Genomic DNA, 11,681 nt, shown 5'->3' with positions numbered 1-11,681 from the left:
TACTAATTGTAATGCGACATCTCGCTCCTGCTTTTTGATGATTTTGGTTTGGGTGGTCTGCCTTCACCAGTGTGCAGCCTTTGACGCATTTGATTATTCAACTTCTTCGCTTGACCAGACTGCACAGATCTGCTGTCTATCTCATCGTGATGAGGAGGTGCCGCTGTTGGACTGACAAGGGATAAAGCTAAAAATCACGCAACACCAGGTTATAGTCCAACAGGTTTATTTGGAAGTACGAGTTTTTGGAGTGCTGCTCCAACCGCCTGATGAAGGAGCAACGTTCCTAAAACTACTATCTCCAAATAAACCTGGTGTTGCGTGATTTTTGTAAATTTGTCGATCCAATCATAAGTGAAAATGACCTATAATGACTTATTTTCTCACTCATAATACCTGTATTCCTGATGAAGGGCTTTTGCCCGAAACGTCGATTTTACTGCTCCTCGGATGCTGCCTGGCCTGCTGTGCTTTTCCAGCACCACACTAACCAAGACTCTGGTTTCCAGCATCTGCAGTCATTGTTTTTACCTTTTTAATTAGCTGTGAATGCCAACCACCACCCCCCCAAACGTCACTCTTGCTCCTAAAGCTCTTCCCTTTCCTTATGTCAGGAGCCCCTTAAAATTTCGTACGTTGGTCAAACATTGGGTGGCTCCTAATTTATTTTCTGGTTCAGCGAGTCTTTAATAGGTTCTGATGAAGCACCGTTGGATCTTTCATTACTCAAGAACTCGACACAAATATGTAACAAAGGCTAGAGTCGAAATAAAACAATCCCGATTAGTTATCTTCCCATCTTGAAAGGCTCTCTTTGAATTTCGTTTTTTTTAAAAAAAGCTTTCAATTGGAAAATCACAAATTTTAGTAAATGAGTTACGTTCTTTTTTTTAAGCATAACATCTCGGATTTCGTAAGTTGCGTTTTATTCTTATTGTATAAGGCTGAATGATTGAAGTAAATGGATGTATTTAAAACGTCACTATTTATAAAAAAAATCGTCTTGCAAATCTTTCCCCTGTATTTGCAAACAAACCACATGATGGCATAATTTGCATCTCAATTATAGCCTTCCCATCACTAAAGTGTTCCCAGGCGCTGCGGCTCAGCGCAATTATGCAAATAATTTCGGGTTGCTTGCCAACATCAAAAAGTTTTGCAAGAAAAATGCACACTTCTTTCGAACAAAGCTCCTGTTACCAAAAAAACATAAAGCAGTATGTCTGATTACTACCAACAACTGCTGTGCCATCGTTTCGGGTCAATAGTTCGGTTGAAATGCCATTTCCCGAGTTGGCTCGGAATTGATCCTTTGGTTTCACCGCCTTGCTGCCAGAAATATATTTTTTAAGAAAATCAACGCAGAAGAGGATCCAAAGGCGGGCCCCGCAGCAGCAGAACCCGAGAGACTCCACAGTCTTTTCCTCAGAGCAGCCCCTGGCAGCGCTCAAGGGGAGCGGCAGCAGGGACTGTAAGGACCGGACAAGGGCGGGATCTGGAGAATCCCACCCCCTGCTCCCCACAGGCTCCGCCCTGGCCGGCCTCCCCCCCTCACCACCCACCCACCCCTGGTGTGTAGCGAAGCGAAGCTGGTGCGGACGGGCTGCTTCACGGTGATCACACTCCCGTAGCCGAACAGCACCAACAGGTTTGTGGTGAGGATCGCCACCACTTCCCCTCATGGAAGGCGCCGCCTGTGGATAAGGAGTCAAGAGGACGGCAGATCCGAGAGAAGAAGAGCCCGCAGCCATGGGTAAGGTCTCCGGCTGTGCAGAAAGGGAGGCGGGAGGCGAGGTGCCGGGAGGCGAGGTGCCGGGAGTATCTGGGGAGTTTCTAGCCGCAATAACAGCCGGAGCTTCCAGTCCAGTCCCTTCTCGGGGGACGGCCTGGCGGTGTATCTGTCTGTCTGTCTGTGTCTGTATGTATATGTATCTGTCTGTCTGTGTGTGTGTGTATATCTGTCTGTGTGTGTAATGTCGTATCGTGAGGTGCGGTGGGGTTCGGGGCACGGTCATCTCTGAGCTTGCTCCTTCCTCAGGTATTTTCAGTGATAGCTCCTCCCCGCAGCCTTAGTTTCTGAATTATTCACACCCTGAGTCTCCAGTCGCCGGTTTCCTGAGTGATTAATCCAACTCCATTGACTTTGTCCAACTCTCCTGTCCTCCCCCAGAAATGAACCCTGGGAGTTCTTTCCTGTCTCTCGCATTAACTTTCTGCGGTGCGGAGAAATGGAGCTCAACTCCAGGAAGAGGCTACAAAAACACTTGGGAAAATAGTTTTAAAGTTTCGAGGGGGTGGGGAAAAGAGGATTGCACTGTTCCGGGGGGAGGCGAGGGCAAATCTGCTTTGACTAAACAAGGAATGAAATGGACGGATTTCCGGTGAAATTAACTTGTTTTGCTCTTTAACTATTCTGAATCCAAGTTTTACTTGACCTTCATGTTATGCTGCAGCAATAATGGAGTTTCCCTGTTAATGATCTACTTAGATAACAAGTGGTTATAGACTACACCTAGAGTTGAGTCATGATAGGAACGAATGACCATATCTCTCTGTGGCCTGATTGAAGTACTTAACTCTAATGATAACTGTGTATTAATGGAAATAAAATTAAGTGCTATAGAAGAATAAAGTAAAGGATGCATTTATTTTTAAACTATTGTAGAAGAAAGGTGGTTGTAGAAATTGTATCCTTAACTAAAAGTTGTGTAATTGTTGCTATCTTTGTTGTTTTAAAAAAAGTAATGATTGCCTCGACTATCAATGATGATTTTCTAACATCTGCTTGGTCACTGCATTTCTTGTGATGTAGAAAGCTGCCGTTGAGCCCAAACAGGAGCAGGATAGGGGACAGGTGAGGCTAGATGTTTCAAAGCATTCTTTTATATGAAGGGTCTTGACGTTAAATAATAAGGGGGGAAAATAGAGGTGTTAGAGTTTGGGGTGCACGACTTGATGGACAAAAAAGAGTGGGGGATGTGAAACAGAGCAGCAATCAAGTGGTGTAAGCAGTAAAGTGAGTTTAGGATGTTACAAAGTCATGAAGAGTTGTAGATCAGAAAATAATTAATTTTTTGAGACAAGGGTTCATGCAGGAAAATTTAAGCCTGATGTTTTATTTTGTTGACTTTGTGTGTACAAAAAAATGATCACCCAGTGCATAGCTATAGCCTTGCAGGAACTTTGAATAAAAGGACAACACTCTGTCCAGCCCCCTTTTTATCACTTGTAATTTCTTGCCAACTCAGTAATATGGTAACTATTCTAAATTGATCTTTAAATTGATTCTTTTGGTGAATAATATTTGTTATTTTATCTTTGCTACATTGTACTCCTGCAGTTATTTTGCCAGTACTTTGAGACTCAATATTACAAGATATAGTCACTGTATGATTCGGGAGAAAGCCAACTTTGAAAACATCGAAATTGGCATCCTTGTCAATCAATTTATTTTTATCTTCTTGATAAACTTTGTAGCGGAAGAGTTAATTGTCTTTCGTGTTAACTCATACAAATTGTTAAATTGTGTGTGGAGACAAGTTAGTGCAAAATTCTTTTTGTTCAAATTTCTTTTCCCATACCATTTTATTGGAAGCTTGCATTTCTTGACCATTTAAGTTTTAGACAAATTAATTTAATTTAAAAGTAAGCTCTTGTTGTAGTCCCAAGAGTAAACAGACATTATGGTGCAGTGCATAACCATGTATAATTCTGCAGGTGGTTGTAGTTTTGAATAAAATAAAACTAAGAACTGGAATGAAGCAAAACTGTGTCTGACTGTTACCTTCTAAAAGAATATAAATAACGTTGGGTTTAATAGTTTTTTTATCTGAATGATTCTGTTGTAACTTTGACATGAACTTTATTTTCATGGTATAACCTTTACCTGAGCCACTCGGCTGATGTGAAGCTCCACTCCAGCAATGTAATCACATACAGGCTGATTATTAAATGTAGTGCTTTGAGGTTCATACTGGTATGCTCATGTTTGTTTGTAGTCCCAAAATGGCATATAAACATAAGTAGTTTTGAATCTTTTCAGTTATTGTCATCTATGTATCAATTACAAATACTTGGTTCTATCTACTACACGTTTATTTTGGCAATGATTGTGATTTGGTGCATCTGCGTTAAAAGTAGCACAAATTTGTGGCCTTTTTATGCTCAAAGATGAAAACCATTGAGTTCTGTTAAAATCAGTTCTGTATAATGATTGTTGTGGTTTTCAGTGAGTTGTTGAACTTTTTTTTAAGAATACAAACTTTCATTGCCTTTAATGTGATGTGATGATACTGATATCTTGAAGTCTTTAATTGGAAAAAAAAGTTAACTTTATTCTTGCCCATCCCTGCCTTTGCCTTAAAATAGTTTGCTTTTATTGTGCAATCAACTGATTGTTCTTTCCTCTGCTATCAAGTCACATTTTGTGGTCAGGAGTGGTCCAAACTTGCCTTTTTATCTCTGTCTGCACCTCCTACCAACCTGGTGCATACTGATGGTTTGTTGTGATTATTCTGCCTTATGAAGTCTTGGTGACTTGCAACGCCGGTGTTAGCATTTATATGTTGTGCAATGTAAAGCTGCTTTTTACCACGTTTGTCTCCTTGTACATATTATACAGTCATAGTCATACAGCATGGAAACGGACCCTTCGGTCCAACTATCCAGGCTGACCAAGTTTCCCGGATTGAGGTAGTACCATTTGTCTGCATTTAGCCCATATACCCATACACCATTCCTATTCGTGGACCTGACCAACTGTCTTTTTAAATATTATAACTGTATCTGCATCTGTCATTTCATCTGGCAGTTCATTCCATGTATTAATAACCCTCTGTGGAAAAATTGCCCTTCAAGTCCCTTCTAAATCTTCCCCCCCCCCCCCCCTCACCTTTAAACCTATATCCTCTGGCTTTGAACTCTCCACACCTTCAACAAAAGACCTTTGCTATTTACGTTATCTGTGCCCCTCATGATTTTATAAACCTAAAAGATCACTGTTCAGCCTCCTATGCTCCAGGGAAAAAATTGCTAGCCTATCCAGCCTGTTCTTATAACTTAAACCCTTGAGTCCTGGTAACATCCTTGTAAATCTTTTCTGTACATTTGCAATTTAATAACATTCTTCCTGCAGCAAGATAACCAGAATTGTGTGCACTACTCTAAAAGTGGACTCACCAATGTCCTGTATAGCTGAAGCATGACATCCTAGCCACTATATTTAATGTTGTGGCTAATGAAGGCAAGGGTTCATATGCTTTTGCCACCCTGTCTGTTTGTGACACCACTTTGAAGGAACTGTGTACCAGAACCCCTCTGTTCAATGACACTCCTCTGGATCCTACCATTAAGTGCATAAGTCCTGCCCTGATTTATCTTGGCAAAATGCAACTCCTTGCATTTATCTAAATGAAACTTCATCTGCTACTCCTCTGCTCATTGGCCCAGCTGATCAAAATCCCACTATATTTCGTCATTTTTCACAACATCACCAGTTTTGGTAGTTGCCATTCGGTATTCAAGCTACCTTTCTCTCTTTGCTACCCCTGCATTTGTATTTCTGCGTTATAGAGTATTAGAGGTGGACAGCACGGAAACGGACCCTTCCGTCCAACTCATCCATGTCAACTAGATATCCCAACCCAATCTAGTCCCACCTGTCAGCATCTGGCCCATATCCCTCCAAACCCTTCCTATTCATATACCCATCCAGATACCTTTTAAATGTTGCAATTGTACTAACCTCCTCTGGCAGCTCATTCCATACATGTACCACCCTCTGCATGAAAAAGTTGCCCCATAGGTCTCTCTTATATCTTTCCCCTCTCACCCTAAACCTATGCCCACCACAGGGAAAAGATTTTGTCTATTTATCCTATCTATGCCCCTCATGGTTTTATAAACTTCTAGAAGGTCATGTTTCAACCTCCGACGCTTCAGGGAAAACTGCGCTAGCCTATTCAACCTCTTCCCCATCGCTCAATTCCTCCAACCCTGGCAACACCCTTGTGAAACTTTTCTGAACCCTTTCAAGTTTCACAACATTCTTGCAATTGGAAGGAGACCAGAACTGCATGCAATATTCCAACAGTGGCCGAACCAATGTCCTGCCACAACGTGATCTCCCAACTCCTGTACTCAATACTCTGACCAATAAAGGAAAGCATACCAAACGCCGCCTTCACTATCCTATCTACCTGCTATTCCACTTTCAAGGAACTATGAACCTGCACTCCAAGGTCTCTTTGTTCAGCAACACTCCCTAGGACTTACCATTAAATGTAGAAGTCCTGCTAAGATTTGCTTTCCCAAAATGCAGCACTTTATCACTTCTCAGCCCATTGGCCCATCTGATCAAGATCCTGTCGTAATCTAAGGTAACCTTGTTCGCTATCCACTGCACCTCTGATTTTGGTGTCACCAGTAAATTTACTAACTATACCTCTTATGCTCGCATCCGAATCATTTATATAATTGACGAAAAGTAGTGGACCCAGCACCGATCTTTGTGGCACTCCACTGGTCATAGGCCTCCAGTCTGAAAAACAACCCTCCACCCTCTGTCTGCTACCGTTAGGCCAGTTCAGTATCCAAATGGCTCGTTCTTCGTGTATTCCATGAGATCTAACCTTGCTCACCAGTCTGTCATGGGGAACCTTGTCGAATGCCTTACTGAAGTCCATATAGAACATATCTACTGCTCTGCCCTCATAAATCCTCTTTGTTACTTCTTCAAAAAACTCAATCAAGTTTGAGACATGATTTCCCATGCACGAAGCCATGTTGACCACCCCTAATCCGTCCTTGCCTTTCCAAATACATGTACATCCTGTCCCTCAGGATTCCCTCCAACAACTTGCCCACCGCTGATGTCAGACTCACTGGTCTATAGTTCCCTGGCTTGTCTTTACCACCCTTCTTAAACAGTGGCACCATGTCAGCCAACCTCCAGTCTTCTGGCACTTCACGCGTGACTATAGATGATACAAATACCTCAGTAACAGGTCCAGCAATCGCTGAAGTGTTTAACTTTTCTGTTTAATTCCATTATTTTTATTTATGTTGAATATTCTACGCCAAGACACTAAGTAAAAAGTCATAGATGTACAGCACAGAAACAGACCCCTTGTTCCAACTCATCTATGCCGACCAGATATCCCAACTGATTGTAGTCCGACTTGCCAACACCCGGCCCATATCCCTCCAATCCCTTGCTATTCATATACCCATCCAGATGCCTTTTAAACGCCTCAGATTACAACAGGATCTTGATCAGATGGGCCAATTGGCAGAGAAGTGGCAGATGGAGTTTAATTCAGATAAATGCAACATGATGTATTTTGGGAAAGCAAATCTTAGCAGGACTTCTACACTTAATGGTAAGGTCTTAGGGAATGTTGCTGAACAAAGAGACCTTGGAGTGCAGGTTCATAGCTCCTTGAAAGTGGAGTCGCAGGTAGATAGGATAGTGAAGAAGGCATTTAGTATGCTTTCCTTTATTGGTCAGAGTATTGAGTACAGGAGTTGTGGCTGTACAGGACATTGGTTAGGCCACTGCTGGAATATTGCGTGCAATTCTGGTCCACATGGACGAGTTGGACCAAAGCGTCTGTTTCCATGCTGTACATCTCTTTGAATATATGACTGTAAATGTTGCAGTTGTACTACTCTCCACCACTTCCTCTGGCAGCTCACCCCATACACACTAACCTGCTATGTGCAAAGGTTGCTCCTTAGGTCTCTTTTATATCTTTTCCTCTCACCCTAAACCTATACCCTCTAGTTCTGGACTCCCCCAGGGAAAATACTTTGTCTATTTATCCTATCTATGCTCCTCATGATTTTACAAACTTCTATAAACCTGAGCCTTTGCTCCAGGGAAAACAGCCCCAGCCTATTCAGCCTCTCCCTCTAGCTCCAATCCTCCCAACCCTGGCAACATCATTTTGTAAATCTTTTCTGAACCCTTTCAAGTTCCACACCATCTTTTAGATAGGAAGGAGACCAGAATTGCACGCAGTATTCCAACATTGGCCTAACCAATGTCCTGTCCAGCTACAACATGATCTTCCAACTCCAATACTCAATGGTCTAACCAATAACTGAAAGCATACCAAATGCCACCTTCACTATCTTATCTACTGCGAATTTGCTATTCTTTCAGTCACTTGCTCGTTCTGCCCCTTTCTTTCTTATCATCTACAACCTTCTTGCTGTGGAATAGCAAACCATCTGGTAGTAACCCCATTTTCAGGCAAAATATTCTGTTTCATTGTGTTACAAGGGGTGAATCTCAGTAACTCCTTATGCAGTCTGTTTCTGCTCTGAGATCCTGAGATGTGTTTTGAATGTTGTCTTATCAGTTACAGATGCAGTGCACCACATGTCATATTTACATTTCCCATCTTCATCCTAATTTTTCCCTTTGGCCGTTGAAACACTTGTCTTCATTTACAATGAATGCATTTAAATTCAATTTCTCTGTCTCATTCTTTGCGCTCCTTTACACACACTATTTATCCAGAACCTGTCCAAAGTCAAACTTGATCATTATACAGGCTTTCACTAGCTCTTGATATCTTTACATCAAATTTAATATTCTGCTTGGTACTGTGCAGAATTCATAAACTTTCTTGCCATTTCCTGTCTCCTCTCCTCCCCTTGTCCCCTTTCCCACTGGGCTATTAAAAGTTAATTTGCTCTGCTGACCTACAAGAAACTGAATGCCCCAGGGGTAAGGTGGTGTGTCTTTTTCTTGTAGGTAGAATGGGAGGTTTACATGGCCGTTCCTTTGCCATTCAAGGATGATTAACATTTTCATCCACTATTCAGAAATCAATAAGAACATTACAGTTGGAATTTGACTACTCCCTGTAGTTTAAAAAATCCGGTTCACGTCTGGTCTGGCCATTAAGGGATGATTTGTATTACACTGTTTCTGGAATTGATGTGGTCACTGCATTGTGACTGTGGTATGTTACTGTGAGGGAGTGACTGGGGGTTGGCTTGTGAGCATTCCTGACTGTGATGTAAAGATTTTATATAAAGAAAGGGCTGTTTCCTTGGTTCAGAGACCCCGGGACACACACTGCAAGCATGCTGTGGAGTGTAAGGGTGGAGGCGAGTCATTCACAAAATATTTAGACAGGTACATGGATGGAATAGATATGGAGGGATATGGACCAAATACAATTAAATGAAACTAGACTAATTGTGAAAAATGGGTGGTATGGACACGTTGGGACAAAGGGCCTGTTTCCATGTTGTAAACCTTGTATGATATTGGAAGTAAGTTTTCACCCCTTTTGACTTCAACTTGAATGCCACAGATGTTTGAATCTTCATGAAGGATTTCTGCTTCCCCTTTAAAGTTCCTTACTTGGTGTTTTTGGCTGCACTTTGTTTCTTATCAGCAGTTTTATAAATTTAGTTGAAGCAGTTTTGCTTATATCCCGACTGAGGCTGTTAAACAAACTGCAAACTGCTTCACTTTTTTTCTTTAACATGTTTTTCTTAAACTCCTCTTTCACAGTCTATTGTTTCTGGAACTTGTCAGGACTTTATGCTGTGTTGATTGTTCATGTGACTGCTAAGCCACACCACTGCTGGTACAACACATTTCTCTCTGAAAGAAACAATCATACTCATAGATTTTCTGCCTGGTTATCTCTCCAAGAATGCAGTTTTCATCTTCTTGCTGTCGGAGTTGGCGTAGAATATTTCTTTTACTAGGAAACAGCTTAATATTTTCTCTCTCTACTACTCTTATAGCTGATACACTGAACTCATCAGGTTTTAGAAATCTCATTTCAATGCATTTAAACATACTTCAAGCCAGTCTTTACCATCCTCGGATCTTAAACGTCCTTATCAACCCAGTGAATGTAGAAACACAAACCCAACCTTAAGTTTTAGTGGCAAAGATGGTTGAATAACATTGGTTGGTCTTTAAGAAAATAATTCATGCCTCAGCACAGCTATGTCTTAGTTGGGGAGAAGGGTTGACCTTTTATTTCAAGAGAGGTGGAGTATAAAAATAACAAAAGTTTTTATTAAAACTACACAAGGCATCAGTCGGACAACAGCTAGAATACTGTGAACAGTTTTTGTGTCCCTTACCTGAGGAAAGGTATACTGGCATGCAGGTTCAGTTGACAGTAACGAAGGCCAAACATTATGGTGCTGGAAAAGCACAGTCGGTCAGGCCTGCTCTTCGGATGCTGCCTGACCAGCTGTGCTCTCCTAGCACTACACTTTTTTTGACTCTGATCTCCAGCATCTGCCGTCTTCATTGTCTCCTCATTAGGAAGGCTGATACAACTTTAGCATTCATTTTGAGGGCTAGAATACAATGATGTAATGCAGCTGAGGCTGTAGCAGGCTCTGGTCAGACTTTATTTGGAATATTGTGAGCAGTTTTGAGCAGTGTATCTAAGGAAGGATGTGCTGACCTTGGAGAAGCACTGGAGGAGGTTTACAAGAATGATCCCAAGGCTCCTCATATGGGGAGTGGTTGAGGATTCTGGATCTGTACTCAAGGGAATTTAGAAGGATGAGCGGGATCTCACTGAAACTTAGAGAATATTGAGAGACCTGGATAAAGTGGAGGTGGAGAAGATGTTTCCATTTGTAAGAGAGACCAAGACCCGAGGGCACAGCCTCAGAGTGAAGGGATGATTCTTGAGAACTGAAATGAGGAATTTCTTCAGCCAAAAAGTGGTGAATCTGTGGAATTCATTGCTGCAGAACTCTGGAGGCCCAGTAATTGAGTGTATTTAAGACAGAGAGAGGTTCTTAATTGGTAAGGGTGTCAAATTTTACAGGGTGAAGGTGGATCAGTAGTTAGCACTGATGCCTCACAGTGCCAGGGACCAACATTTGATTCCAGCCTGGGCTAGCTGACTGTGTGGAGTTGGTATATTTTCTCTGGGTGCTCTGATTTCCTTCCACAGTCCAAAGATGTGCAGGTTGTTTGGATTAGGTATTTTGAAATTGTCTGCAGTGTTCAGGGATCCTTAGGCTAGGTGGATTATCCATGGGAAATGGGAGTTATAGGATGCGTAGGAGGCTGGGTCTGGGTTGGGACCCTCTTTGGAGGGTCTCATCCTGTACTGTAGGGATTCTATGAAATTTAAAGAAAAAAATATAGTACGTGGCTTGAAGATTTAGTGGTAAGCCAGAGGATTGGGGAAGTTTTAAAAGCTGACAACAGATGATTGAAATGAAAGAGGGAGAAAATTAACTGAGGGAAAACTAGTGAGTAATTTGTTTTTTTTAAAAAAAGGCAATGAGCTTATTGAAATAGAGAGAAGAAAAAAATGAGAGAGGCCAAAGTGAACGTAGGTCATTTACAAGAGGAGGTTGGGTAAGTTATATTGGAGTACCCTGGAAATAACAGAGGAATTGAATAAACACTTTCTATCAGTCTTCATGATAGAGGATGCCAATAGCATTCAAAGTTATTAAGTAGGAGAAAGTGAGGACTGCAGATGCTGGAGACCAGAGTTGAAAAATATGATGCTGGAAAAACACAGCAGGCCAGGCAGCATCTGAGGAGCAGGAGAATCGACGTTTCGGGCATAAGCCCTTCTTCAGGAATGAGTTATTAAGTAGTTGAGAATGGAGTAATGGGTGGATTGTGGGCATGGAAATAAATGCAGTAACTATCACAATTGAGACTA

General features: G+C 41.7%; 1 protein-coding gene across 7 annotated transcripts in view; it reads left to right on the top strand.

Moving 5' to 3' along the window:
- The first annotated feature begins 1,209 nt into the window (after nucleotides 1-1,209).
- cd2ap (CD2-associated protein) overlaps nucleotides 1,210-11,681 on the top strand; it is a 242,843-nt gene continuing 232,371 nt past the window's right edge. For 2 of the 7 annotated variants that reach the window (XM_087980127.1, XM_087980120.1), the window contains exon 1: nucleotides 1,210-1,753. In XM_087980127.1, the coding sequence (XP_087836253.1) occupies nucleotides 1,750-1,753 (4 nt within the window). In that variant the 5' untranslated portion in view covers nucleotides 1,210-1,749. The remainder of the gene's footprint in view (nucleotides 1,754-11,681) is intronic. The other 5 variants (XM_043683183.2, XM_087980104.1, XM_087980115.1 and 2 more) reach the window with 4 other exon arrangements.

The sequence above is a fragment of the Chiloscyllium plagiosum genome, unplaced genomic scaffold, assembly GCF_037043375.1.
Source record: "Chiloscyllium plagiosum isolate Xiang-an unplaced genomic scaffold, Cpla_swu_hap1 HiC_scaffold_3, whole genome shotgun sequence".
Lineage (NCBI taxonomy): Eukaryota > Metazoa > Chordata > Chondrichthyes > Orectolobiformes > Hemiscylliidae > Chiloscyllium > Chiloscyllium plagiosum.
Note: the sequence above shows the minus strand (reverse complement) of the source record. Positions and strands in the feature narration are given on the sequence as shown.